Genomic DNA, 26707 nt, shown 5'->3' with positions numbered 1-26707 from the left:
GGGCCAGTGTCCCTGCCATTCTGGCCTTCCGGCCACAGCGTCCGCGCGCCCAGTTCCCTCGAAGCCTGCGGCCCCGGTCGTGCGGGCGGGAGGGGCGCGGGGCGTCGAGCCGGGCGGACCCCCAGGCTCGGGCCTGCCTCCTTCTGGAGCGCACAGGAGGCTGCTGAGGCGGCGGGGGCCCCGCTCCAGGAGCCCCGGGTCGTCCGCACCTCCCCTCCCCGCTCGCATCTTCAGCCCGGGGGCGCGGGCGGGGCCGGGCGCACGCCCCCAGTCGGCGCAGCGGCCGGACCGCCGGGGCCAGGCGCACTCCAGGCGGCGCACAGACGCTCGCGCTCCCCGCCGGCCCCCGGGTCTGCAGGCCCCGCCCCCCGACGTCGCCCCGCAACGCCCCGGCCTCTCGACCCCGCCCCGCTCTGGAGGCACACCGTGCACCACACGGCGCCCCGAAGGTACGTCGCCCCGCCCCTACGTCGCTCCGTACGCGGGTCGCCCCGCCCCAGATGACACTGCGTCTCCGAATTCACCTCTTTCCGCGTGCTTCCGCTTGGTCCCACGGCCCCGCCCCGCGTCGGCCCCGCCCCGCCCCGCGTCGGCCCCGCCCCGCGTCGGCCCCGCCCCGCCCCGCGTCGGCCCCGCCCCGCGTCGCCTCACGTCCCCACGCCCCGCGTCCCCCCACGTCGCCCCGCCCCGGCGCTCTTGCCGCAGCCATGCGGGTGGGAACTCTCCGACCGTGGGGGCTTCTCGAGGGGCTCCCGGCGTTATTCCGTGGTCGCTACGCGGCTCTCCTTCCGGGTGGTACGCGAGGCCTGAGTGGCTCGCCGGTCTCTTGCGGCAAGAACCTACTCAAGAAATTTGCTTCGAAAACCAAGTAATGCGCACCTAGTCTGGGTGGGGGCGCTGGGCGTGGGGGCGGTGCCCTTGTGGCAGAGGGCGACTGACTTCGGGTAGGGGGCAGGGGCAGTGTCCATGGGGCAGGACGCAGGTTCGGGGCATCTGTCCACGAGAGGGGGGCGGCCCACGGGGCAAGGGGAGGGCATCTCCGGGGCAAGGGGGAGGGGCAACAGGGCGGGGGGCGCGGTGCCCACGGGGTGGGGGTGGAGTCCACGGGGCAGGGGGAGGGGCTACAAGGTGGGGGCGGTGCCCACGGGGCAAGGGGGAGGGACTACAGGATGGGGTGGAGCCAACGGGGCGGGGGCGGTGCCCACGGGCCAAGGGGCGGAGTCCACGGGCGGCGGCGGTGCCCTTGGGGCAAGGGGAGGGCGTCCGCGGGGCGGGGGCGGGGTGTCTGGCGCGCCCGCTGGAGCCCCGTCTCAGCAGCTGGTCAGCAAGCGTAGCTCTTTCTCGTTAGGTTTACGATTATTGCAGAATTGCCAGTAATCCCGCTCGTCACTATTTAACATTTGCTCGGTTTCCCACTCAACCTTTTCTCTTTATTTATTTACAGTTGAGGTAACACAGTTTTAAGTTTACGAAACCCTAACAGTATGTCAGGAACATTTGTTGATTGTTGTTACCAGCAGGAGTTTTGGGAGTAGACTCATCAGAGAGGGAAAGATATGTGAGCGTTTCTGTCCACCTGAATGTTTTTTTTGTGGGCTTTGAGGAGTTTTCTTTGCTGAGAGGTCTGTAATAAAACAGGTTGATTTCCGTACCACACTTTTAACTCTGTGGTAGGTATACGTCCGTTTTAATGGACTAGATTTTGGAAACATTTCTAGATTTACAGCGAGGTCGGCGGAGAGTGCAGAGTTCCCAAATACCCGGTGTCTGCTCTGTGATGGGTTAGTGTGGCGTGCTCGTCCGCGAATGAGCCAGGGTTCGCACGGGATTGTTGACTGAAGGTGCGCCTCATTCCTGTTTCCTTAGTTCTAACCTAAAGTCCTTTTTCTGCCCCAGGAACCAGAGACCACGTTACATTGAATCACCTTCTCAGGCCCCTCTTGACTGGCCGTCTCTGCCCGTGTCTGATGGCCTTGATGGTTTTGAGGCGCTCTGGTTAGACGTTTTCTAGGGTGCCCCCCGCTTGGGATTTGTTTTCTTGTCGCCGTTGTGCTGGCATTACGGGAGCTTGGGAAGAGGGCTACAGAGGGGTGTTTGTCACGGTCGCTTTTGGCCCTGATGACTGACTGAGGTCATGTCTATCAGGTTTACCCACCCCCCCCATCGTGTCCTGTCTTCTTTAGGGGACTTCACCGTGGGCAGGCACACCTGAGGGGTGGGGAGTCGTGCTCTTGAATGTTTGCACTTCTCCATGAGGCGCGTGTCTTACTAATTTATATCAGCGTGGACTTCAGGGTGTTCACCTAATACTACTTTATTTTTCTCAGATTGTTTTGTCTTTGACCATTGGGAGCTCTTTATTTAGCTCCTTTATTCTTTGGCACATTCATCATTGGGATTTTGTGGCGGCTTTTAAGTTTAAAAACTTTTTTCTTTTTTTGAAGATTTTATTTATTTATTTGATAGATAGCGAGAGCAGGAACACAAGCGGGGGAGTGGGAGAGGGAGAAAAAGGCTTCCCGCAGAGCAGGGAGCCCGATGCGGGGCTTGATCCCAGGACCTGGGATCATGACCTGAGCCGAAGGCAGATGCTTAACGACTGAGCCGCCCAGGCGCCCCTAAAAACTTTTTTTCTTAAGATTTATTTGAGAGAGAGTGAGTGAGTGAGCATGAGCAGTGGGTGAGGGACAGAGGGAGCAGACTCCCCGCTGAGCAGGGAGCCTGACGTGGGGCTTGATCCCAGGATCCTGAGATCATGACCTGAACCAAAGGCAGATGCTTTACCAACTGAGCCACCTAGGGGCCCCTAAAAACATTTTTTAGTACTTCCTTTCTCAGCCCTGGAGTCAGCCATTTCTCCAAGAAGCTCTGTTATTGCAGGACGACATCAGAGGTGATAATCTGAGAGCTGGGGTGTCTGTCCCTTAGGCCTTTTCAGCTGACAAAGCAGAAAATACATTTTTGTTAACCCCTGCATGTACACTTGCCTGTAAACATCTCTTTGTGACCACTGCGTTGATATTCAGGGTCACTTGAGTCCATACTGATGTCCAGCTCCAGTCCACCACCACATGGCTCATCCAGGAGGCTTTCCTTGCTTTCTGTAATCTCCCACCGAAGCAGTGAACCCTCCCCCATCACCACCCATTTTGCTCGTCCAGTCCAGCAAATGCGTGGTTGCATACCCTGGGTACCGTGCTCACATGCAGTTTGGTAGGCCTTCTTTTGAGGTTTTTTTTCTCCACCTTCAGGATTGGAATTGTAGACCTTAAATAAACGTTACCAGGTTGAATTAAAACTCTTTGTCTCCTCTACAACCCATGTTGTTGATTAGAATTCTGAATTTCTTAGTCCTCCAGTAACATCATTTCTGTGCCCAAGTTTAGCCCCTTAGGAAGGATTGCGGTATTGTAGTGTTGAGTTGGTGGTGTGTATGATTTTATTTTCTTTAATTTGCCACCAGTATCATAGTTCTTTATTTTCTCCCCATAGAAAGAAGTTTTGGTATGAAGGTCCTTCCTTGGGCTCTCACTTGGTAAGTACAGAGCAGCTGCGAGGAGCTGCTTTAGGCTCTGGTGGGCATAAGGCTCCAGAAGTCGGCAGAGCTCCAGCCTGGCTGTCGTTCCATTTCCATACTTGAGGACACAAGGTCTGCAGGGGTGGGACTAGAGACATTGGCAGTGTGAATTCTTAGATTTTATTTATTTTATTTTAATTTTTAAAAATTTTTTAAAGATTTTATTTATTTATTTGATAGAGACACAGAGAGGGAACACATGCAGGGGGAGTGGGAGAGGGAGAAGCAGGCTTCCCGTTGAGTAGGGAGCCCGATGCAGGGCTCGATCCCAGGACCCTGGGATCACGACCTGAGCCGAAGGCAGACGCTTAACGACTGAGCCACCCAGGCGCCCCAAGAGCAAGTTTAATGTACAGTTGTAATGTTGGCCTTTTTGTCTGTTCTTCTGGATGAAGATTCACAAGCCATCCCAGTTGGAATTCCTAATGAAGAGCACCTCAAAGAAGATCAGGAGGGACGACCACGTGCGCCTGAGGGCACTGAACGGCCTCCTCTACAAAGCGCTGATGGATTTGCTGTGCACCGCTGAAGTGAGCCAAGAGATCTGTGACCTGAATGTGCAGCTCTCCAAGGTAGACTCGGGGGCGGAGTGGGAGGAACGGGGGAGGCCGGCAGCCTAGTGGTTAGGAAGGAGGCCCCACGTCATTCACGAGGTCTCTGAGTTCAGAAGCCAGGTTAAGCATGACCATCTAAGTAGTAAAGATGGGGTGCATGTGTACATGTGTGGTGTGCGGGTACCAGTGGCGTTGTCAGCTGCCCAGGACGTGTGTGGGGTGGATGGGTCTGTGTCGCCCTAGACTTGAGTTTAGCCAGAGGGACGTATGGAGGGTGAGAAATAGCAGGCCAGGCATTTCTGATGTGCGCTGTGGGATCGGGGTCAGGGACGTTGAGGTTTTGGATTCGGAGCCCAGCTTCCTCCCTTGTGAGTGAGCGGCAGGAGACAGTGGCTTGTGGCGGTACCCTCTGGAGTGCCCGCCTGTGGGTGGCGGGTGCCTGAAGCTGAAGGCTACGCACCTGTTTTTGTCTCCTGAGTGTTGTGTGCGGGAAATCCACGGGAGGTGAAAGTGATTTGCGGCTGGGGTGGGTGGGCTCAGGTTTCTCTGACTCCAGACTTCTCCACCTGCCGTGTGTACTGGAAGACCACGATCTCCGCTGAGCAGAGCACGCACACACAGGCCGTCCTGCAGAGGAGTGCTGCACACATGAGGTGATGGCGCCTTGCTCTCTCAGCCCGCCTGCTTCCGCTTGCATTTCGAATCTCCCCCTTGTTCACTAAGTGTTTTTGCTTTTAAGGAAACTCTTGGAAGCATACTCTTAAATTCCAAAATGTAATTTACACATTCATGTGGGAGGTAGTTTAGGACAGTGGTTCTCAAAGTGTGGTCCTAGGCGTCTCGGGGCTCCTGACATCCAGACGTCCCCGTGATCGTTGTAGGCTCATGCCAACTGCTCACGGGAAAAAGCAGCGCAGTTTTCCTCAAGAATACCCTTGATGAATAAGCAGAAGTTACTAATTTTATTAAATTCCAACCCTTGGGTGCATGCCATCTCGGTATGCAGTGGGGAGCAAGCATAAACTAGCCCTGCTGGCGTGGGACGGTCGTCTTGGGAAACGTGCAGTTGACCTGAGCTGAAGCAGACGCTCCTTCACTGAAATAACAAGTGAGCTAGCTGCGCTTTTTCAGATGCGGTTATTTGATGTTTTCTCTAAAATGAGCAAAGTGAACCTGTCATGTCACACAAAACGACTGTATTTGTTGCCAGTGATAAAATTCAAGCCTTCTTCTTTTTAAACAGTTATTTATCTGGGAGGGAGGGGCAGGGAGAGAGAGTCATCAGCCAGACTCCCTGCCAACACGACCCTGAGATCACAACCTGAGCTGAAACCAAGAGTCAGACGCTTAACCGACTGAGCCACCCGGGCGCCCCAAAATTCAAGCTTTCAAATGAAAATTGACTTTAGAAAACTTGTGTCTACCACTGGGAGTCTGATAGCATTCCGATACTTGAAGACTGGATGAGACTGGTGGTAACGCTGACTAGTGTAGTGTTGGGTGCAAGCATCTGAAAACCTGGGTAACGGGGGATCCGTAGTCTCCAAGCGAGCAAAACAGGAGGCTACAAAATCAAGTGTAGGGAAAGCTCGATTCAAGGTGCAGGAAGACCAGTGGATTTTAGTGTTAACTTTTGACGCTGGCCTGGCTTCAGGTTCCATGGTGCAGCCAGCCCTTAATAAATCATCACTGGTGGACTTTCTGTGGGTTATCAGAGAAGATCATTCTTTTCTGAAGTGCTGTTCACATATTCCTTTTCCAGTTCGGGATCTGTGTGAGGCCTGATTTTCATATATTTCAGCCAAAATAACAACAGCTTGAATGCAGATGGAGAGATGAGAATCCAACTAAGCTAGGCAGTGAAGAAATCTGTAACTAAACAATGCCACGTTTCTCAATTTTTTTTTTTTTTTAAGTAGTTATTTTTCAGGATGCCTGGATGGCTCAGTCAGTTAAGCGTCTGCCTTCTGCTCGGGTCATGGTCCCGGGGTCCTGGGATCGAGTCCCGCGTCGGACTCCCTGCTTGGCGGGGAGTCTGCTTCTCCCTTTGCCACTCCCCCTGCTTGTGCTCTGTCCCTGACAAATAAATAAATAAAATATTTTTAGAAAAGTTACTTTTCGTTAAAAATATGCATGAACACTTAGTGAGTTTGTTTCTTGAAATGAATTAATGTATATTTTTCAAATTCTGAGTTTTGATTTATAGTATGATAGATGTGGACAGATAGAACCCACATTGACAGAAGCTCCTTGGTGTTCTTATTGATTTTTAACAGCATAGGGAGGTCTTGAGACCAAGCATTTTGAGAACTGCCGAGCTGGGTGATAGTAAAGGAGTTACTCTGTTTCCCCCCAGTTTGAGGAAATGCAGAACCCTAACCAGCCGGCACTCTCAGAACTGGGTTCTCCTCTCTGCTTCCCTCCCTTTTCTGTCCGTCTCACTCTCCCTTGTCCATCGTACTCCCATTTTGTGGAGAAGGGGATGAGTCCTGTGTGGAACCAGTGGTTTTTACATACCATCCGCTTCAGCTCTCCTGACGTCCGTCCCAGGAGGCCCTAGGAGTCTCTTCTAAATTGCATATCAAAGAGTGCTCAGTTTATTTTTTTCTTGTTAACAGAAACGAGAAAGAGTTCCAACAAGTGTTGGCGAGAACAGTATTGTTTTCTGATTAGTTTTAGGTAATCAGAACATCAGCTGAACAGACCATCCCTTTTCCCAGCTCTTGCGATGAGCCGAGGTTTAGCGTACCAGGCTGTGCTGTAACCACTCCCAGGACGTGTTGTCACTGTGGAGAGGCTGTCTGCACAGCTGCTTCACCTCCATCTGCATGCACAAGCGACTCTGCAGACGATGCTGCGTGTCTGACTCGTGCCTCAGGACCTCGGTGTACTTCTGTGGCCTTGTTGCCAGGGAACGTCCACTGGCTGTTGGTGCCCAGACCACGCAGCCCATGGCCACTGCAATGCCCAGGAGGCTTCCAGGCTCAGATCAGGTTGTTTGTAAGGATCTCAAGAGTTGCATTTAGGCAGTTAGAAACTGTTGGGATGATGTGTTTGGTATCCCTTGTGTGATGTGGCAGTTGGCTAGGATGCCCTGGGCTGACGTTTTCGTGTTTGAATTGTTTTACTCTCCATGAGATGATTTTATGTTTTCCTTTCTGCTCTCTCTCCAGGCACCTTTTGATGTCCCAGCAGACCCTGAGGAATGTGCCGCCAATAGTGTTCATTCAGGACAAAGGAAATGCAGCTCTGGCTGAGGTATGGCTCTGAAGTAATGCACTTCCCGTAACAGAAGTTTAGCGGAGGAGTACAAACATTCGAATCATAATGGGTACAGTTAAAGGAAGTGATCAATCCCCAAGAGTATAAATGGAAAGTGAGGCTCCCAGGCACCTGTCCCAGCCAGATTCCCCAGAGGTAACTGCTTTTTCTGGCTTTTAACGTTTACCACTAAATCTCTGACTAGGAAACCTGGGTTTCTCGACTTACAAACTGTCTTCCTCTGTGGATTAGATATAAGTTACTTTACACTGGATGTTACGTTCTGTTAATTATAAGTTAATTATAAAGGTTGCAACCTGTAAGTTTATATACGTTTTCTTTCTGTGTGGTAGTTATTCAGTAGTTATTAAGATGTGTTATACTTTTAAAAAAGTTTACAAAAAACTCCAGTCAGTGGTATTCATGGTATTCATTCATCATTCATATGATAATATAGTTAGGTGGCTGTTACTCACCACAGAACTAGATATTATTTCTTTATTTTTATTTTTTTTATTTAGTTTAAAGATTTATTTGAGAGAAAGGGCAGGTGCACATGAGGTGGCGGGCAAAGGGAGAGAGAATCTCAAGCAGATTCCCCACTGAGCATGGAGCCTGACATGGGGCTCAGTCCCAGGACCCCAAGATAATGAACTGAGCCGAAACCAAGAGTCAGATGCTCAGGTGCCCCAGGACTAGGTAGTATTTAGATCCACAGAGGAAAACAAATCTAAGTGGAAGTTTTCGTTTTTTGTTATTTGTTATATAAGCAACACTGAAAACATTGTATGAATAATTACCTTGATACATGTATGATTTTCCTCACTAGAAAAGGAAACAGAGGAGTAACGTGACTAGTGCCAGCTTTAGAGAATCAAGTAGAATTTAGATTGTGGGGTGTGCTGGGAAGATGCACGCAAGGGACTCACCCATGCACGGCTGGCGGAGCAGGTGGGAGGAAGTACCACCCACCTGAAGGGAGAGTCCTCTCCCTCATGGCTGGTCCCTCTGTGGGGAGGTAGGTCCTACCTCGCTCTGGGGGCTCCTTTCTAGAAAAAGTCATTGGAAGGGGGGAGGTGCAGGTAGTGCTCAAAGCATCTTGGAGCCGTTCTGTCTCTAGACGGTGCTGTGGGCTCATGGAGGCCACTTGGGCCTGCCCAGCATCTGTCCTCCCGTGTCCTTCCTGTGCTGGGGGCAGAGGGAAGGTTGGGCTTCTGCTTGTCTCATCGTCCTCAGGCGTCTGTGTTCCTGTAGTCAGAAGCTAGCAGAGGGGGCCGGGGGATCTCTGATTGGGACAGATGATTCGCATTAGTTAGGGTGGTGTTTTTTTGAAATAGGGGTTAAAGTCAGCCAGTAGTAAAGCAGTTTGGATAGACACGCAGTTGAAATTGGGGATTATGAATGAAACCTTGAATCTTGTACCTATCCGCTCATTTCTGTATCTTATGTTGGTTACACATGTTGAAAAGTCGCAGGCAGTTGGAAATGCCAGGGGCAGGCCGTAGTTGCAACAGCTTACTTTGCATTCTCAGGGTAGCGTTCACTGGTCTGAACATTTGAAGAGCAGTAATGAGCTCTACCCCAAATAGCATTTAGCAGGGCTGGTGTCAGCGCCTGTAAACACATGCAGGGGTGCTTGGCCCGCACAGATGCTGGGGCTTGCCCTTCCCCCAAGAGTTTTCCACTAGTGACCATACCGAGTGGGCCAGAATGACACTGGGGGACCTGCTCTGTGCTGTGGGCCAAGCAGCTAGCAGCAGAAGCTGAGGGTGCGCACATCCCGCCACCTGAAACGAATGTGTGCACACAAGACTCGCCCGGAGTGCTGGCGGCAGGGATCCCTCAGTCAGACTCCCGGGTTATGGGTCAGACTCCCAGACTCACAGGTATGGATCTGACTCCTGGTTACACGTCAGACTCCCGGGTATGCGTCAGACTCTTAGACTCCCAGGAACAGGTCAGACTCCTGGGTATGGGTCACACTCCCAGACTCCCGGGTACCTGTCAGATTCCCAGGTATGCATCAGACTCCCAGACTCCTAGGTACAGGTCAGACTCCCGGGTACTACGTCAGACTCCCACACTCCTGGGATTCTTGGGTACGGGTTATATTCCCAGGTGCGTGTCAGACTCCCAGGTACGGGTTGGATTCCCAGACTCCTGGGTATGGGTGGGACTCCCAGGTATGCGTCAGACTCCTGGTTACACGTCAGACTCCCAGGTACAGGTCACACTCCCAGGTACAGGTGGGTGGGTGGACATGCTCCCCTCACCTTGCAGCTGATGTGGAGCCAGAGAAAAGGCCATGTTCCCTGTGGTTCTGTTTATAGAATGTTCAGACAAGTGTGGCTAATGTTTGGGGATGGAAGTCAAACTGATGGCTGTCTTTGGACAAGGGAGTGAGCAGGAGGGACGTGAAGAGGCTTCTGGGGTTCATCTCTGCAACGTCAGGGGAGGAACACCTATGGGTGCAGACGTTTCGTGCATTTGCGAAATGTCCTAGAGCTGTACATGTAATGGTTTGTGTACTTCTCCCGTGTGTTACATTTCAATCAGAGAATTTTTAAAACATTGATTTTTATCATGATTATGAAGAAAAATGTAAAACTAAAAAAAAAAAACGCATCAACTGCGATACCGGTATTGTGATTTTTTACAATATTACACATTGCTTGTTTTCCGGCTGACCGCCAGACTTGTAAGAAGCCAGCGCCTGGCAGAGCACGCCTAACCACACGGGCTGCTTGCTTGTCTTGGGATAGTTGATCCTGAGTCTTCCCTGGAGAGGGCGTCCGAGCAGCCTGATTTCTCTCAGAGGTCAGCGTGGAGCCGCTCCTATCCCTGCAGCCCGTGTGGACGTGTCAGCATCTGGTTGCAGTTGCGTGGAGAAGCTTTGGTGATGCTTGATTTCCAGGCAGTGCGCCAGATGGAGGAGGGCCTGCCTTTGTGCCGCGGCCCCTTCTTTGCGCCCCAGTCCTCACCCTCCCTACCACCCGCTGTAAATTAGTTTTGCCTGGTTAGAATTCTGGAATTCCGCGTACACAGAGGCACATCTGGCTTTATTGCTCAGCGCTGTTTTCGAGATTCACGTTGTCTCACGTGTATGTGGTTCCTTGTCATTAAGTGACCCATTCACCTCTCACGGACGTTTGTTTCTTTTCTGTGTTTTTTTTTTGCGACTGTGAGTAGAGCTGTTGTGAACCGTTGTGGCACGTCTTTGCGTGTTTGAGGTCAGTGTGTGGGAGTGGCAGGTATGTCTGGTTTTCAGGAACTGCTGGTCAGATGGCACTGTCTGGACCGCTGGGAGCTCCCGCCTGACGTCAGCGGTCCTGCTGTGCTCGTGGTGGCCCTCCTGGTGCTCACACGTGCATTTGCTTGATGACTGATGTTTGTGAGCATCTTCCCATGCACCCGTTGGCCGTTCTTTGTTTTGTGAAGTCTGTTCAAGTCTTTTGGCCATTCTTGTGAGGTTTGCTTAGTGTGGAGTTGTGCAGAATGGTCGTGTGTCCAGCACAGGTCCCTTGGCAGGTGCGAGCAGATGTGTTCTCCAAGCTAGCCTGGGAGACGTCAAGTTCTCGTTTTGTGGCATTGTCCGTCCTGTTTCTGTTTTCTGTGGACTGGTTTTCTTTTGGTCCTGCTGCTTTTTCCATTTGTGGGTTTTATTGGCGTGCCATTGGTTTGTGATGGTGCTTTGTGCTGTGGTGGAAGGACTGGCTCTGGTCCTGGGCTCTCCTGGGCTTGCCCCGCAGCAGGGTGGGGTCTCAGGTGCACGTCCTGGGTACGCAGGTAGGGGGGTGAAGGTGTGAGCTGCCCTCAGTGTCCAGGGAGCAGGGCTCTGTGTGGTGCCCTGACGAGGAGAGCTTTCATTTCCAGGTTAGGCCCCTCGGCCACTGTGCAACTGGATTCACATGCTGGACCCCAGACTGTAACTTTATCGCTAGGGCAGGAGGCTTCCTTTCTCCAAACACATGAATTCTATGGCAAAATTGAAGTATTTTACATTTCATTAGGAATTACTTACTTGAACTAACATTTACCTGGTTTTTTCATAAGTTTGACGTTTACAAGTTTTAAGTGTACTTTTAAAAAAGTCGGTTATCAGAGGACATGTGATTTTAAGTAGCAGATGCTTGAAAGCGTCCTCACTGGGAGGTGTCAGCAGAGGGCTGGGACGGGCAGTCGGAAGGCCTGTGTCTGAGCCAGCACGGCGAGGCTTCACACAGGCTCTGATGCCGGTGGTGGAGGTGTGGCTTATCAGGTTACCCTCCATCTGTCCTCAGGTTGATCAGTTACTGGCCGTTGCCGATTTTGGACCCCCAGATGAAAAAGAAGATTGTGTGCAAGACGACGTCAGGTATGTGGGGATGGGATTTTGATTCTTTGGGCAGATGTCCAGGTGTGGAATTGCTGGTTGCTACGGCAGCTACAACAGTCCTGCACCCTCAGCCGGGTGTGCAGGCCAGGCCTGGCATTGTGCTCAGGGGCCCAGCTTGGCAGTGGCCTGTGGCCTGTCTCAGTGGCAGTCTGCAGCAGCTCCGGCACCTCAGCAAGGCCACTGGAAAGGCCCCTGTGATCCCCCAGAAGTCTAGGCTACAGTGACTCATCAAAGGGAGGACGGGTGTCCCTCCCTCACCCTCTTTATCCACTCAGCACAGTTTTCTTGAGTGCATACTATATCCCTGTTCTAGAAGCTAGGATTCTTACATGAACAGAACAGACGGTGGGGTCTTTGGAGCTCGCATTTTGCTGTGGGCAGGGCCAACAGGGAGCCACAGATGATTGTAGGTCAGGAAGGTCTGGTTGGCTGATGAGGAGGTGGGAGGGTGGGGGCAGCATTGCAGTTTTCAGTCAGGCCATCACTGAGAGAGAGAGACATGAGGACTCGGGTGTATGTGGAGGCCCCCTCACAGGTGAGGGAAGAGCTCCAGCAGGCGCTGAGCCTCTGTTCCTTGGACAGGTACCTCAGTGTCCAGGGTACTGTTGGGACCTCCAGCAGGGCCCACAGCCACCATCCTGCCTGCGGGGCTAGAGCAGAGGCCCCAAGCCACGAGGAGCCCAGCCTGTGGGTGTGAGACCTTCCAGAGCTGAGCAGGAAAGGGTTTAGAGGCATGACTTGGCCGAATTTGGGTTTTGAAAGGGTTGCACCAGTTCTGATCTTTTCCTTTGGTTTCTCAAGTAACCTGAGTGATAGATCTAAAAGCCCCCAGCTGTAATTCTGTGAAACTGGCCTGGCACAGTAGCCATGTTTAACTGGGGAAAAAGATGGAAAACATGGCTGGTGGGAGGGGCTGTGCAGGGGCTGTGCAGGGACCGTGCTGGCCTGCACCATGTGCAGGCTCCGGGAGCACCAGCAGAGTGGCTCTGGACCGGGGAGCCCTGTGCCATACCCCCAGCTTCCCCTGGACTCGGGCAGCCCACAGGCAAGTGGAGGTGGGAAGTGGGAGTGCTCGCCTAGGGCCCACGCTGCCCTGCTGCTTCATTTGTGCTTCACCAGATGCCTCTTCTCCCTCCAGGGGCCCCGGGGCCCTGGATGCTCCTGAGCCGCGAGGCACCCCGGCCTCTGCCACATGCTCAAGTCTGTGTGGGATTGACCACGAGGCGCTCAAGAAACAGATCTTGGAGTACAAGAGGAGGAAAGGGCAAGGGCGTAGGACCGTGAGTCCCGAGGAGGCGCGGCTGACGGCTGATCTGGCAACGCAAACGAGAGAGGGAGAGGTGGCACCCTGTGCAGACGGTGACCTCTCCCCCAGGAACCACCTGTTGGTGGCGGCGAGCAGCAACCCCGGCCCTGACCTGGGCGGTGCCTCGGGTGCGGACAGCAGCCTGAGCAGCAGAGCAGGAGGCGGCGAGCGGCAGAGGCAGGAAGGGGGGAGGTGACCGAGGGGTGGGGAGGAGGTGGGTCCTGGGCTCCAGCCGTGTGGTGCAGCCCAACGACACTGGTAGACTGGGAACTTGGGCTGAGAACGGAGGTGGTCGTGGGAAGCATGTGAAAGCCTTTCGCTTGATGGCAGCAGTCGGTCCTCCTGACTTGGGCACTTGCACACCTTTCTCAGACATGCACAGACTCTGCCTTAGGAAGGCGGAGAATCTGTCTTGTTTGCACGGTTTCAGCTCACGCCTGAAACGCCGTCCTCACGGTCTACTTAACAATGGCCCCAAGTCCAGTTTTCCCCAGGGCAAGACAGCTGTGGTGTGCTGTCAGAAGGAAGTAAAAAAATCCTTATTCAAGTCTGACCTAGAGAAACATGCTTCTGGGTGTGGGGCACCTCCCCTCCCAAGTACTGTCAGTATCCTGATGCTGAAAACGGTGCCACAGAGCTTACACGATCAGGCACGCATGAGACAGAGCAAGGAAGCTGCTGGCTTGGCTTTTTGGGGGCACATGACTTGCGCTTTTGTAAACAGTCTCAGGAAGGAAGCATTGCCGTCACCCCAGCCGTGCGGGCACATCCACCGTGCACCTTGTGTGCAGGCAGGTGGCACCGTGAAGTCCTGCCTTTGCCAGCAAAGTGGCCCCCGTTGAGGGGACACATCACAGGTCAGAAGCACTGGCTGTGTTGGTGTCTGGGTGGCATTTGCATGATGCCACCTGACCTGGAAGGCGCAGCTAGCCGTGGGTATATGGAGCGTTTCACTTGGGAGTGCACTTGCTGACAACACTCCTCTTCTGACCAGAGAAAAAACGTCCAGAGGAGGGCTGCACCTGTCTGAGAATACGTGTGGTTGGTTTTAATCAGGTGTGGTAGGTGACCTTGAGACGGCTGCGTGGAAAGGAGTGTTCACTCTTCACAGTGTTCCCGGGAGGCAGAGACATGCCTCACTGTGCAGGGCCATTCAGGGAAGCACCAGGCTTGGTCAGGAGGCAGAGAAGGTGCGGCTTCTGCAGGAATGAATGGGCTGGGTAGTGTAATTTCAGTAGGCTCTGGGCTGTGGGGGTGCTGGCCCTGGGGGACGCAGGGCAGAGGAAGTGCTTGCTGGTGCGTAAGAACCAGGTAAAGGAAGCGGTTTGAGTGTGGGTTCTGGGTTGGTGGGTTTGCTCATGAAAGGTGAGCTCACAGGGCAACTGTTTGCTGTCTTTAGGAGTTAGCCCTGGGAGGGGTAGCCTCTCCCAGGCCAACAAGGCCCCCAAGATGTTAAAGCGTGGTAAACACAGAACATAAGAAACATGACTAATACAGGACATTGTAACACTGAGCAGCCTGCTTCTTGATGGCCACGTCTGTGTCCACACTGCAGGAGGTGCCCAGACCCCAAACACAGAGCAGCAGGGACAAGGCTCCTGGATTGTGAGGCCATGAACTGTGCCGCACAAACATGGGTGTGCCCGTCACTGCGTCACAGGACTGGGGACTTGGGGGGAGGCCGGGGTGCTGGCTTGTTCTTTCTCTTCCCGCTTATGTTTGGGGCTCCGTTTGTTGAAAGTCAGCAAATGGCCAGAACAAGGTGTGTTTTCAGACCTGGGAAGCCGTGCTCCATACTCTCAGCTTGTCTCCTGTAAGTACAGTATAAGCAAGGGGTTGGGGGGTGAGGGCTAGTGTGGAGACGGGAGGAACAGAGCTTCCTGTCAGGAGAAGCCTGTGGCGTGGTCGATCCTGCCGGCACCCTCCACAGACAGGCCCTCACACTGCAGCACCAGCTGTGTTCTCGAGGGACAGGGAGCGTGACCACGTGATCACCTCTGCATTTCCTGCCAGGTGCCGTGTGGGGTATGGACCGGGTTTACGGGGGTAAAAAGAGACATGAACAGCGTCCATGTTAGCCACTGGCATGCAGCACTCTGCACGTTTTTCTTTTTTTAAAGATTTTACTTATTTGAGAGAGGGAGAGCGAGAGTGCAAGAGCAGAGGCAGAGGGAGAAGCAGGCTCCATACAATCCCAAAGGCTTGGGAAAAGCCTGTGCCACCCCAGGCCCTACTTACATTGTGCACCAACTTGTCGAGGTGTGGAGACCTGGTTCTGAAATCCTGTGTCCCAGGGTTTGCTCATTTCTTAATTGAGGGTTATCAGAATTATGTAAAGTGTAGCCCTGGGAACAATATGTCATATGACAAAACAACTCACTTTCAATAGGTTGAGATAAAGAACCCAAACCAGCCAAATGAAGTTTAACAGGGATCCGTGTAAATTCCTGTGATTGGGGTTTAAATATTAATTCTTGAACTAAGCATGGCAGCTCCAGTGGCAAGTCTGGTGGTTGCAGCACATGTGTCCTAAGAGGAGCCTGGGGCAGGTGCAGCTGCTGAGGGTGGGAGGTGGTGGAGGGTTGCAGGTGTGCGCCTGACATTCAGTTTGTGGAACTGCGTTTAAAGAGGACTTCGGTAGTAGGAACCCTGGGAAGGGTTCGTGGGGGAGGCGGAGTCAGGGTCCCTGAAGCGGCGAGGTTTGTCCACAGTAGCAGTGAGCCACGGCCGAGACTGGCCGCAGATGCCAAGTACAGGGCAGATCCAAAGAGTTACCAACCCTGAACTCCCAGCCTGGGTGCCCCCAGGTCAGAGTCGGCTTTGCCTCCGCGAGTTTGCCTTGGGCTGTTCCTTCTGTTCGAATCAAAGGGTCCTTGTTAATCATTCACCTTTCACACTTACTCCCTTCCCCTTTCAGACGTGAGCCCAGCCCCCCATCTGCACCAGCCTCCCAGGCAGTGTCTCGGGACCCTGATGGCGTTACTGGTGCTACAGCCTTACTTGGTGCCTTACTGCTCAGTCCTGTTGCTGTGACTTCATCTTGGCACATTCTCTTCCCGTTTCTGCCTCATCTGGGGCCACCTCCTTTGGGGAGCCTTCTGTGAACCCCCAAGTCTTGGTTGCGGGCCCCTACATTCCCATAGCTGAGACCTCAGTGCACGGACTATTCAGCCTCTTGCCTGCCTCTCGCACAGGGTTTCTCAGGCCAGAGGGTAGCACATGTTGATTGACTGACTAATGGACTGTTGGGGTCTGCTCCGAGGTCAGGGGCAAGTGATCTTGCTGGCTCAGAGGGGGATGTGAGCAGCAAACGAAGACATGGCCTGAGGCCCCTTTTCACTCTGGGCCTGAGAAAAGCCGAGGCAAAGCAGAACATAGGGCCAGAAATAAGACTGCAAAAGAGCCACTTGTCACTGGGATTGTAGCAGAAAATCAGGGCTTCAAGATTAAACAGAGAAAGAAGGCAAGATGCAGGTTTCGTGTATTTGGGGAGAACACGGGCGTGCTGCATCTTCAGATTCCTGACCATGGAGGCAGACGTGATGACCTTAGGCTCCGGAGAAGCCCTCTCCAGCCATCTGGCTCCTGAGACTGCCGCTCTGGGTTCAGTACTTGCATCTGCTGCCAGTGACCTCCGTGCTCAGCGCCCTCTGGCTGTCAGGGTCCTGGTGAGGGTGTCCTGACTCACGTGAGCACCTAGCAGAGCCTGGCACATGCTTTGTATTCGTTCTCATCGTTGCTGAGGATTTTGGTTTCCAAACGAGCAAAGGGATCAGGGGGAAGTGGTTCATTCCGTGTTTGGTGGAGATGTGTGCAGCTTACCTCATGAGGATGTGCAGAGCGGGATGTGCAAGTGCACCCATTTGAGGCTGGACGGTCCTCTGCAGGGTGGCCCCACAGAAGTGGTTGGGTTTCCATATCTTTGTGACATGCCAAGATAATAGGAGACCAGAGTCCGTCCTATTGGAAGTCAGATGTGCCTGTCAGAACCCAAAGTGCCAGCAGTAAATGCAGAGCCTTACAGCTGCAAACATTCCTCCGGATCCTACAATAAATCCTGTTGTGAGAGAAGCGGAGCATTCCAGCCTCACCTTTATCTTGGAGAACTCGAGCACACACCTGTGTGGCTTTTTAGTGTTAATTTGGATACCGTAGAGCTCTAGCCTTGAACAAAACCTGAAGGGGAAATGGAATACTGACAAGTTTTCATGCCAAGACGTGAAGCTCAAAATGATGGTCAGGCGCAGACCTCGATAACCTCCTGCGTGGGGATGGCCTGGCAGTGGCCACAGGCTCACCTGGGCAAGCCCCCCAGGAGGAGACAGCACTCAGGCCTCCCACAGAGGCAGCCTGGAGAAGAGGAAGCGGCCCACAAAGCGTTGCACAGAAGACCTGTTTCCTTTTCCAGTTCCAAGCAGTTCTCATTGCATTCCTTAGGCCCCATCAGATACGACGCCTTGTCTTTCAGGTGCTTGCTGGGTGTTTTCTGTCTTGCCAGGCTGAAACCAGCACTCACACACCCACCGTCTGAGTAGTGTTCGTGATAAAGGAGAGCTGGGTTTTTCCCACTTCCACTGGGAGGAGCCCCTCCTCTGCAGCAGTCCTGGTCAGCCCTGGACTGGCCAGGACTAGCAGACTTGCACAATTCCAGCTTTTCTGCATCTCAGGGCAGCTTCGCTTTTCAGTCCCCCACCCCCTGCCAGTTCTGTGTGGTTTGTGCAGGAGTCTTGATGGCCTTCCTGCCACTGAGCCTTGGTTTCTGGAACTTTGAATCTGGGTGAGACAAGTGCTGGGGTCTTGCTTTTCCCCTTCAAGAACAGGAACCATACAAATAGGCCTGTTTCCTGCCCAGACTCTGGCAAATTGAGATGTCTGGAGTGATTTTCTGTTTGCAAGGCACAGAGGACAAATGGAGACACCATTGCTCCCTTTGGGCATGGGTGCACCTGCTTCCCCTGGACCTGTCCTGTGAAACTTAAAAGCAGCAGCCTCCATGCAGCTTCTTTCCCTGGAAAAGCCCAAGTTCTGCTGCGCAGGCACCTGCTAGGTTGACCACATGGTGGCAGACATGTGACTCACAGCCTCCAGTGTCTCACTCTACTCCTGTCTGTGGTGCACATGGGTGCCAGATGGTGTTAGGAAACCTACTTCCTCTCTAGCTCGGAGCGATCTGCACTGGAAGATGGACGGGGACCATGTCACACCCAATAAACTGACGCACAGTCGTTGCACAGATGCCACTGAGATCAAACCCAGAGTATATGCTACAGAGGGGAGCAGTCCAGTTTCCATCCATTTTTAAAAAGTTTTATTTATCTGAGAAATAACGAGGAAGGGGCAGAGGCAGAGGGAGGAGCAGACTCCCCACTGAGCAGGGAGCCTGATGCAGGACTGAGCCAAAAGCAGATGTTTCACTGACTGAGCCACCCAGGCGTCCATCTATTTTTTAAAGTAGGTTTTCAGCAACTGAAGGCAGAACAAAACATTGTTGCCTACAATATTTAGTTTAGATAACGCTTCCAAGCATTCTCGAATGCATGTCCCTGCAACACCATTTTCTGTGTATTTTCAAATTCACTAATGATAGCACTTCTCAACATGAACCATGAGATTAGGCACCACCTTTTAAAGTGTGCGGTTCTGGGAAGAACGTGTGTATAAGAAACTCTCAGATGCCCAGTAAACCCTCTTGACTCAGCCCCAAACATAAAATTCCCTTCTGTGCCACCATTCTGCATGCAGGCAGCTCGCACACTGGTTTCGGAGAGGTGCTTAATGCAGGCTCTGTAGAAACGAGCCAGCACATCAGAGTGACTGACAGGATGGTGGTATCCATGTTGTGTGGGCTGGACCTTCCATTTGGGTTCTGTTTTGAATTCCTGACATTGGTCCCTGCTTAGGCCTCAGACTTGCAAATTGGTACATGGGCTGCATTCCTGCCACACATCATTACAGGATCAAGAAGGTTTGTGAGGAGTCAGTTGCCCTCATCCTGCTCCCGTGCTCAACTACTGGGTCTTCAAGGCAGGTTTCATTAGAGTTTGTTAATCTTGATCACAAAGCCAAGAATAATTGTATTTTAGTTACCAGGAGAAAAGCAGAGGAAGAATCATTAGAAATGTCATTGAGAAATGACAGAAGATCTGTGGCAGGTTCTTGCCTGAATTCTGTTGATAGAAACCAGCAGAGCCTAGAAGTGTGCCACATACAGCCTTACAGCACTCTACTGAAATGTGTGAGTGTGCCCATGTGTGAGTGCGCCCATGTGTGAGTGCGTATTCACAAGCCATTAGGCTAGGAGTGCTTAAAAAAAAAATTAGAAATGAGCAGGGAGGGGGTTAGCAGCAGGCAGAGGGAGAAGGAGAAGCAGACTCCCCGCTGAGCAGGGAGCCTGATGTGGAGCTCCATCCCAGGACCCTGAGATCATGACCTGAGCTGAAAGCAGACGCTTAACCAACTGAGCCACCCAGGTGCCCCAGGCTGTGAGGTCTTAAGGCACAACATTCATAACAGGGCCATCTGGCCATTGCCACTGACATTTGTCCTGTGGTTTTGGCTCTATTTCAAGAAATCTCAGAGCCATCAAGGTTAGGAAGGAGTCAGGATTTGAAGATCAGGTCCTATATTGTTAAAAAGCTGTGCCATTTTGGGTAGAAACACTGGAGCCTTCTAACCCTTTTCTGTAATGAAATAATGTTGAAAATGTTCTGATGCACAGCAATGTCTAGACACCCCCGTCTCCCCAAGATCTGTGGTAACAAGTTGGGTCCGGAGTCTGCCCTGATCCCTGGGTCACAATATCCCTCCTCTTACAGGAAAATGTGCCCACTTAAAAAAAAAAAAACTGTCCCTGAAAAAAACCTGATGGCAGCTTTACTAGATAAAAACTTTAAAGCAACTGCCTTTACTCTCAACTGACAAAAGATGTGGAGGAAATCAACAAAACAATGTGAACAAAATGGAACCATCCAAAAAGAGAAAGCAAAAAGAAACCGTGAAGAAATTCTGGAGCTGAAAAGTACAGTAATGGAAATGAAATACTAGAGGAATTCAGAGGCAGGTTTTAAGCACAAGAAAGAAACTGGGTTGTAACAAGACAAAGGAAGTTTGAGGAACAGAAAGAAAATTAAAAAGTTAATGGGACCTAAGGGACTTGTGGGATTCCAACAAGCAGAGAAACCTATGCATTATGGGGGTCCCCGAAGGAGAAGAGAGAGAAAGAGGTAGACAAGTATTTGAAGAAATAATGGCTGAAAGTTTCCCAAGTTTGAGGAAACATCCAGGAAGCTCAGTGAACTCCAAGTTAAGATGAACTCAGAGACCCACACTAAGACACACAAAAGCCAAACAAAGAATCTTGAAGCAGCAAGAGAGAGGTAATTACATACAAGGCTATCCCAAGTAAGGTTAATAGATTTACATCAGAAACGAGGTCAGGAGGCAGTGGGTTGATATATGCAAAGTCCTAAAAGAAAAACGTTCAACCAAGAATTCTATATTCAATAAAATGTTCTTCAAAAGTGAGGGAGAAATTAAGACATTTGTCAGTAAATAAAAGCTGAGGGAGTGCCTCACCACTAGATGTGTCCTTCAAGAAATATTTGAAGGAGTCCTGCAGGGTGAAATGAAGGACGGTAGACAGTAACTTGAAGCTGTGTGGAGAAATGAAGATCTCAGTAAAGAAAAATACATGGCCAATTATAAAAACTAGTAACAACAGTTTGTAACTCCACATTTTGTTTTCTACATAATTTAAGAGAGTAGTGCATTTAACAGAATTGTTAATTTATGTTTTGTGGCATCAACAGCTAAAAGGGCTGGGGACAGAGATGTTAAAGGAGCAGAGTTTTTGTGTGTTATTGAAATTAAGCTAGTATAAATTCAGATTAGAGTGTTACAGTTTCAGGATGTTAAATGTAATCCCCACAGTAACCACAAAGAAAATATCTATAGATTATACACAAAAGGAAATGAGAAAGTTTAAATGTTTCAGTACAAAAAACCAAAACCAAAAAACCCACAAAAGAGTAATGCAGGAAACGAGTGACAAAAAGAAGCTGTAAGGCACATAACAAATAGCAAAATGACAGAAGTCCTCCTTTATCTGTAATTACCTTAAATATAAATGGATTAAACTCTCCAAGGAAATGACAGAGATTGGCAGAATGGATGAAAACCATCTTCCAACTACATGCTGTCTTCAAGAGACTCTAGATCCAAAGACAAGTAGCTTGAAAGGTGAGAGGATGTAGAAAGATGTTCCCTGCAAATAATAACCAATGATAGCAGGAGTGGCTACAATAATACCAGAAAAAATGAGTTTAAATTTTAAAAAATTACAAGAGATAGGGGAGGGCACTGTATATTAATAAAAATTTCCATAAAACAAGATACATAGTTACAAACATTTACTTGCCTAATGGCAGGCCATTGAAATATATGAAGCAAAATTTGACACAACTGAAGGAAGAAATAGTTTTAAAATAATACTTGGAGACTTTAATTTCCTTCTCCTAATAATGGATACAAAACCCAGACAGAAGTAGGGAAAGAGAGGACTTTAAATCTAACACATTCGGGACACTCTACCCAGTAAGAGCACACACATTGCTCTCAAGTGCACATGGGACATTTTCCATGTTATGCCACAAATTAAGTCTCAATTTAAAAACAGCTGTTCTACAATCTTCTAGGACCACAGTGGTATGAAATTCAAAATCAGTAACAAAATTGGAAAATTCACAAATCTGTGGAAATTAAATCAACACACTCTTAAATAACGAATAGGTCAAAAAAGAAATCACAGGGAGATTAGAAAATACTTAGAGATAAATGAAAATGAAAACAGCACATCAAAACTTACGGGATGCAGCAAAAGCAGTGCTAAAGGGACATTTATAGTTACAAATGCTTACATTAAAAAACCAAGAAGATCTCAAATCAATAACCTAACTTTATAGTTTAAGGAAATGTAGAAAAACTAACCCTAACCCAAAACTAGCAGAAGGAAGGAAATAAAGATTAGAACCGTGACAGATGAAGTCAACAACAGGAAATCAGTACAGAATATCAATAAACTAAATGTTCTTCAAAATGAACAAAACTGACAAAACTTTAGATGAAGAACAAAACATTGAAATTACTAAAAGCAGAAGTGAAAATGGAGAAATTATCAGTTCTACAGAAATAAAATGGATTATAAGAGTACTGTGAGCATTTGTACACCAACAATTGGATAACCTAGATGAATTGGACAAATTCCTAGAGAGACTAAACCTGCCAAGACTAAGTCACCAAAACTACAGACGAATATCTCTTATGATCGATTGATCTAGAAATCTTCAATAAAATATTAGCAAACAATTAAGCATATTAAAGCGATTATACACCATGACCAAGAGTCATTTTTTTCTGGAATGCAAGGGTGATTCAACACCCAAAAATTGATAAATGTGATATGCCACATCAAACAAAATGGGAAAAACAATCATCTTGATGCAGGGAAAGCATTTGACAAAATTTAACACCCTTTCATGAAAAAAACACTTAACAAAATAGGAATAGAAGGAAACTACCCTAACATAACAAAAGCGGTATGTGAAAAAACACAGCAGACAATGAAAGAAAGCTCTTCCTGGAAGATCAGGAACAAGTCAAGGATGGCTGCTTTTACCACTTCTGTTTAACATAGTATGGGAAGTTCTAGCCAGAGCAATTAAGCAGGAAAAAGAAAAGGCCTTCAAATTGGAAATGAACAAGTAAAATATATGTTTGCAGATGATTTGATTTTATATGTAGAAAATCCTAAAGACCCCACAAAAAACTGTTTAGATCTGATTAGTGAATTCTGCAAAGTAGCAGAATTCAAAGTCAACACAAAATCAGTTGCATTTCTGTACACAATGATCTGAAAAGGAAGTTACACAATAACTTCACTTACAGTAGCATTAAAAAGAATAAAATACTTAGGAATTAATTTAATCAAGGAGGTGAAGATTTGTACAATGAAAACTACAAAACACTGCTCAAAGAAATTAAAAAATAAATGGAAACACATCCTGTGCTCATGGATGGGAAGACTTAATATTGTTAAAATATCAGTATTACCCAAAGTGATGTACAGATTCAATGCAATGCCCATCAAAATCCCAATGATATTTTTGCAGAAATAGGAAAGTCCTTCGTAAAACTCATATGGAATCTCAAGGGACCCTGAATAAGCCAAAACAATTTTGAAAAAGAAGGAAAACGCTGGAGGAGTTACACTTCTCGATTTCAAAACTGACCAGAAAACTACAGTAATCAAACACTGTGGTTCTGGCTGAGAAGCAGACTGACCGGCTAACAGAAATGAATCAGGAGCCCAGAAATAAACCCTTGCATTTGTGGTTAAATGACTCTTGACGAGGGTGCCAAGATCATTCAACAGGGAAAGGAATCTTCTCAACAGATGGTGCTAGGGAAACGGGATGTCCACACACAAAAGAATGACACTGGGCTCTTACCTCACGCCATATACTGACATTGGACCCTTACCTCACACCATATACAGAATGTAACTGAAAATGGATCAAAGCTCTAAATGTAAGGCTTAACCACTATAAAATTTTTTTTAAGATTTTATTTATTTATTTGACAGAGAGACACAGCGAGAGAGGGAACACAAGTAAGGGGAGTGGGAGAGGGAGAAACAGGCTTCCCGCAGAACAGGGAGCCTGATGCAGGACTCAATCCCAGGACCCCAGAGATCATGATCTGAGCTGAAGGCAGACGCTTAATGACTGAGCCACCCAGGCGCCCCTAACCACTATAAAATTCTTAAAAGAAAATATAGGTCAAAGGTGTAGGATGTTGGATTTGGCAATTATTTCTCAGATCTGACACAAAAGGCACAAAAAAGGAAAAAGATTTCATGAAAAATAAATGTCGCACAAATATACTCTCCATACAGTAAAAAAGCAACCCACAGAATGGGCAAAAATCATATATCTGATAACTAATCAATATTGAAAATATACAAAGAACGCCTACAAATCAACAACAACAAATGAACAACCCAATTAAAAAACAGGCAAAGGACTTGAATAGAAATCTCTCCAGAGTTGATATACAGAGGGCCAATAATCACATGAAAAGATGCGTAATATCACTTATCATCAGGGAAATGCAAATCAAAGCCACAGTGAGATACCACCTCACACCCATTAGGGTGGCTACTATTTAGAAAAAAGCAAAGAGGGGAGCCTGGCTGGCTCAGTTGGAAGAGCGTGTGACTCTTGATCTCAGGGTCGTGAGTTTGAGCCCCACATTGGGGGAAGAGTTTAAACACACAGACATACACAATATGAAAACTGTACCTAGAAGAAGTGATATCAGGTCATTTGGAACCATATTTTCTGCTAAATATTCATGATAAAGATTGAAAAATTTTTTTGAAAAACTACAAAAAATCCAAGTATTGGCAAGGATATGGACATGTTAAGTGAAATAAGCCAGTCACAAAAACACAAATCCTGTAGGATTACACTTACATGAGGTGCTTAGAGAAATCACCATCATAGACACAGTCCACTCCTCTGTTGTGTATTTTACCACAATAAAAAATCTTAAGAAATGGGCGCCTGGGTGGCTCAGATGGTTAAGCGTCTGCCTTTGGCTCAGGTCATGATCCCAGGGTCCTGGGATCGAGTCCCGCATCAGGCTCCCTGCTCCTTGGGAGCCTGCTTCTCCCTCTGCTTCTCTCTCTCTCTCTCTCTCCCTCTCTCTCTCCCTGTCTCTCATGAATAAATAAAATCTTTTTAAAAAAATCTTAAGAAAAACGGGGGGAAATGTACAAATAGCTCTCATACAAAGATTAAAGAAAAATAAAATTTCATCTTATTTATAGCACTTCTGAAAAATATACACAGGTCTGCAATCCCTTATCTGAAATCCTTAGGGTCTGAGACAGCACACTATACCAAAAACATTAATATTTACCGGTTAAGCACTTAAATATTTACACTAAGTAGTTCAACTAGAGGAAGACCTTTGGGGGAAAAAAGGAGGTAATAATCATAATAATTGACATTCACGACTGACTGAGGCTTGATAATGTAGATTGTGCATTCCATGGGCAGCCTCATGTATTCCTCACAACAACCCCATGTTACGGATGAAGCTGCTGAGGTTCTGAGCTGCTACTGGCAGGTCTGGGATTGTCCGCCAGGACTGTAGCTCCGCTGTTGCTGATGCGTTCCTTGGGGCTGAGGCATTACAACGAGTGAGGGTGGTGGGGTCCCCTACCTTCTTCCTTGGGGCAGCATGTGTCCCTCCTCAAAGCCAAGGCATCAAGGCAGCTCCGTCCTTGCCAGCACTGGGTTTAGGAACGGGCACTTGGCCAATGGAAAGTGAGGGTGCAAGAGGAGAGGGTCCCCTTTCCTGCTTCTGGACACCGTGACTTGGAGACATGCCTGGCAGATGGGAGACAGTGTGGGAAACCGCATGTCTGAGCCAAGAATGAACTTCCTTCACTCTCCTGCCCCTTTCCTCCTATTGGGTGAGATGAGGATCTTAAAACAAATTCACTTAATCCTGTTAAGGATCCATCTAAAAGCATCCTTACAATGAGAATTCCCCGACTGAAATCCAAATGTGGCAGGAAGCGGTGTTGGCTAACTCATCATTAGCCATTAATACCTCAATGATTAGTAATGAGTCTGTCAGACAACCCACCTATCATCTGGGAGAGCAAAGCTTGAGCCAGAGGAATAGTAACAAAGTCTAACATTCCCTGGGGGCTTATGGCATTACTCAAAGCACTTCGGATTTACTTAGTCCTGGGAGGCAGGTGCCTTTGTCAAATTTATAATTGAGGACACTGAGGCAGAAGTCAGCCTGCAGTCCTCACTTCTCTGCTGCACCCCCTGATTTGTGGGCAGAGGGGCCCCTCACAAGGAGAAGCTCACACACCTGCCTCCTACAGCCAGGGGAGAGTGAGCTTGGTCACTGGGCCAGCCCCCTTGGGGTTGGGAAAGGGCTCCCAACAAGGGGACGGGCCTGGGCAGAAGCCAGAACTGGGGAACCTCACATCCAGTGTGCGTGTGGCCCACAGTCGGCAGGCTGCTTTCTAGCAATTTCCTCATTACCAAAAGGGGTTGTTGCCCTCACGTTTTCTCTGAGGTGCTTTCCAGTATGTGACGGTCAGTGTGTCATGGGCTGTATTTTTGCTCCAAGCACACATTGTACATCACTAAAAAAATGACCCAAAAAGTCCATTCCAGACATAAATAAAAGGAAAAAACCTCCCTGGTTCCCATAAGATTAAAGCCACACGGCCCTGCACATATTGAACACGTAAGTCTGTAACTTTCTGGAATGTCCTTCCTCACGATGATTTGGAACTCTATGTAAAAAGCTCCAAAGTTCCTTCCCCACAGCACTCCCTTCTTTGGGGAGATTGTATGTCCCTGGCCGCTGGCCTCACTTGGGCTCCAATAAAACGTTTTCTGTTTCTTTAAAATCTTTAAAAAGTGTGTTCATTTTGCATCAACAAACTCCTTCCCCCCTGTTCACCGCCTGTTAACTGGCACCCACCCTGTAAGACCGCACGTGCGCGTTTCTCATGGACCGTTCTGGATCGAGTGAGTCTGTTT

General features: G+C 49.3%; 1 protein-coding gene across 1 annotated transcript; it reads left to right on the top strand.

Moving 5' to 3' along the window:
- Positions 1-685: 685 nt before the first annotated feature.
- Positions 686-26574, top strand: RBFA (ribosome binding factor A). Its single transcript, XM_028095857.2, has 7 exons — positions 686-868; positions 3493-3535; positions 3973-4149; positions 4672-4784; positions 7305-7389; positions 11673-11746; positions 12906-26574. Exons 1-7 carry the CDS (start codon positions 708-710, stop codon positions 13267-13269), a joined length of 1017 nt encoding a protein of 338 aa, XP_027951658.1. The 5' UTR covers positions 686-707; the 3' UTR covers positions 13270-26574.
- Positions 26575-26707: the final 133 nt, after the last annotated feature.

Source organism: Eumetopias jubatus, unplaced genomic scaffold, assembly GCF_037043125.1.
Source record: "Eumetopias jubatus isolate StellerSeaLion01/CBP00866 unplaced genomic scaffold, mEumJub1_p1.0 scaffold_16, whole genome shotgun sequence".
Taxonomy (NCBI): domain Eukaryota; kingdom Metazoa; phylum Chordata; class Mammalia; order Carnivora; family Otariidae; genus Eumetopias; species Eumetopias jubatus.
The sequence above is the reverse complement of the archived record's forward strand: the minus strand, read 5'-3'. Positions and strand labels throughout refer to the sequence as shown.